General features: G+C 47.6%; 1 protein-coding gene across 1 annotated transcript; it reads right to left on the reverse strand.

Annotated features, from left to right (window-relative positions):
• Positions 1-336: 336 nt before the first annotated feature.
• LOC148031196 (histone H3-like centromeric protein cnp1) lies at positions 337-951 on the reverse strand. The gene is made up of 2 exons (XM_087685549.1): positions 780-951; positions 337-713 (listed from the first exon to the last, which is right to left on the reverse strand). The coding sequence occupies exons 1-2, from the start codon at positions 949-951 to the stop codon at positions 337-339; spliced, it is 549 nt and encodes a 182-aa protein (XP_087541675.1).
• Positions 952-2,564: the final 1,613 nt, after the last annotated feature.

A 2,564-nucleotide genomic window follows, 5' to 3' on the forward strand; every position in this document is an offset into this window, starting at 1 on the left:
CTCCTTCTCAGGTTCTGCAGAAACATTCACAAGTATTTGCACATACACTTTACCCATCCTCTCGTAGTTGATGGGACCAAGTGATACGGCTTTCCTCTTGTAAACTTCATCTTTAGTTTCCAAGACCTCCTATCTTTTTTCTTTCAAGATAGACTCCTGCTTAGTGGCACCCCTGTAGAGTAAATGTGAGTGACATCCTCGACCTTTTGCTTTTTCCCTTTCTTGGCCAATTTTGGGGGAATGTTAAGGATGTCATAGGCTTTTTGATCGGTGGAAGGCAAGGGCCTCAACACTTTATCGAACCTATACTTGATTTTGTTGATCATGCTGAAATCTTTATTCTATAGCATGCGTAGGGGCAATGTAAGCATTGTTCATGAAATCAATGAGAAAATCTTTTGTCGCCTCTTGTAGAGCAAGAATTGCTGAGAGTTGCCATTTCTTATGAAGACCAGAGAAAGTTGCCACTCTAGACAATCTGTCAGAGATTTCTTTTATAACTCTTATGAAAGCAGCCTTTGGAATCATGTGCTCTGTGGCTCTCTGGGCTTTTCTAATCTCACTGAAACACCTCTTCATGTGGAAGAACCGAGACTTTCTCTTTTTCTTTTGTGGCTTGGGAGGCTCACTGGCTGCTGCAGCAAAAGTAGGCTCAGGTGCAATTGGAGGGGATGAATCCTTCACAGGGGAAGTCTCACCCTTAGCTTCTTCAACTTCAGGAGAAGAAACATTCTCTGCACTGGAATGCTTTAACTCCATGGAAGATGCTTGGCCAACACTTGGTGTAGGGGGGATCTTTGTGGCAATATCCTCTGGGGCCTCTAATGGCCCAGCCTCAGTAATATTTGAAGGGAGTTCCTCCTCAGATTCATCAAATTGTAACTTCCTTCTATCCCTAGTATCCTTCCTATCTACATAAACTTTTCTTGCAGTTTGCCTTGTCCTTGCCATGCAGAAGAGGAAATAAAAGAGCCAGAAAGACAAAAGAGAGATAAGAATTTTCTAAAAAATTTGACAAGATAGAATTTTCTTGGTGGGCAGTAGGCATGATACGGTGCGAGGAGGAACAAACGCGGAAGACGGATCTGAGCGTTCGCGCCGTATCAGAGACGAGCACAACTCCAACACCCGTGAAAAGCCAGCCTGATATGACGCAGGAGGGCAATTACATGGACCACCGAAAGATGCCCTCGCTTCGTATCGAACAAGGGGCCATGAAATGGCGCGAAATGAGGAAACTGAGAAAGACGTAGAAGCTCCATCGCTCCGTATCGAACAAGGGGCCACAAAATGGCACGAAATGAGAAAACCGGGAAAGATGTAGAAGCAGCCTCGCTCCGTATAGAACAACGGGTCACGAAACGGTGCGAAATGAGGAAACCGGGAAAGATGTAGAAGCACCCTTGCTCCGTATTGAACAAGGGGCCGCAAAACGGCGTGAAATGAGGAAACCGGGAAAGACGTAGAAGCACCCTCGCTCCGTATCGGGCGAGGACAACCGATACAATGCGACAGGAGAGGAATGCAATAGGTGCAGAAGTGTTATCGCTCCGTATCGGGCAAGCACGGCGTGAGAGCTCGAGAGAATGTAAAGTGTACACGTAAGCAAAAGGGCCCCTTATATACCCTCGTCAACCATGCCACATGTCGTGATATGTGTCTCGCATTAATTGTGCCATGTGTCCATCTAACGTCTATATGCCACGTGCTGACTAATGATCAGGCCATGTGTTTGCCGGCCACGTGTCGCATCACGGCAGTGCCACACATGTCGGTGCCCAACGGCTAGTGCCACTGTGCCGGTGCCCAACGGCTAGTGCCACTGTGTCGGTGCCCAACGACTAGTGCCACGTGTCGATACTGTGTGTCAGTGCTGCCCAACGGTTAGTGCCACATGGCATAATTGCATGCCCTATATAAGGAGGCTTTTCGGACTTCTTCGTTTGTCTCTCGATACGGTGCGAGGGCGAGTGTTCGTTTTTTTTCGGGTTTGCCTTCTCGTGTCGTTTCGGACGTAGCCTTCTTCTTGTCTCGATTCGGCGTGGCCTATTGCGTTCCCAGATTCTCGTTCGTTCCCAGATTCTTAACCCGATACGGTGCGAGGGCAAGTGTTCACTTTTTTGGGGTTTGCCTTCTCACGTCGTTTCGGGCGCAGCCTTTTGTGTTCTCATTCTTTCTCAGATTCTTGTCCCGATACGGCGCGAGTAGCAACATACATATTTAGCGTTTGCGTCTCATTGCGTCGTATCGTGTAAGCCTTGGAAATATGTCTGAACCTACAGATTTTGAGGGATCCAAGGCTCTGCCAGGGAGTAGGAAAAGGAGAAGGTTTCTACAGGCTCAAGGGCTAGCCTGTGCATTCTGTTTCTTCCCCATGCTCCACCACCAGTGTCAGAATGCCAAGGACATCTCGAGGGAAGGGAAAGTCTGCAATGAGAGTCCTTGGAGTATCAGAGCTTACTGATGTCACTCCATCAGAGAGGCTTCTTGACTTTATCCTTCAGAATGGCATGGATCTCTCTTTCTATGGAGTTGTTAAGAATGTCTTTAATCCTGATTGGGAT

Source organism: Lygodium microphyllum, chromosome 9 (genome assembly GCF_053477565.2).
Source record: "Lygodium microphyllum isolate KBCC chromosome 9, Lygodium_microphyllum_v1.1.10, whole genome shotgun sequence".
In the NCBI taxonomy this organism is placed as follows: Eukaryota; Viridiplantae; Streptophyta; class Polypodiopsida; order Schizaeales; family Lygodiaceae; genus Lygodium; species Lygodium microphyllum.

What these genes read in the sequence shown, in the direction of transcription:
- LOC148031196 (XM_087685549.1), bottom strand. Translation starts at nt 951, where the DNA reads ATGGCAAGGACAAGGCAAACTGCAAGAAAAGTTTATGTAGATAGGAAG. An exon ending in AAAGATCCCCCCTACACCAA is followed by an intron (nt 714 to 779) that starts GTGTTGGCCAAG and finishes CTTCTCCTGAAG; the next exon opens with TTGAAGAAGCTAAGGGTGAG.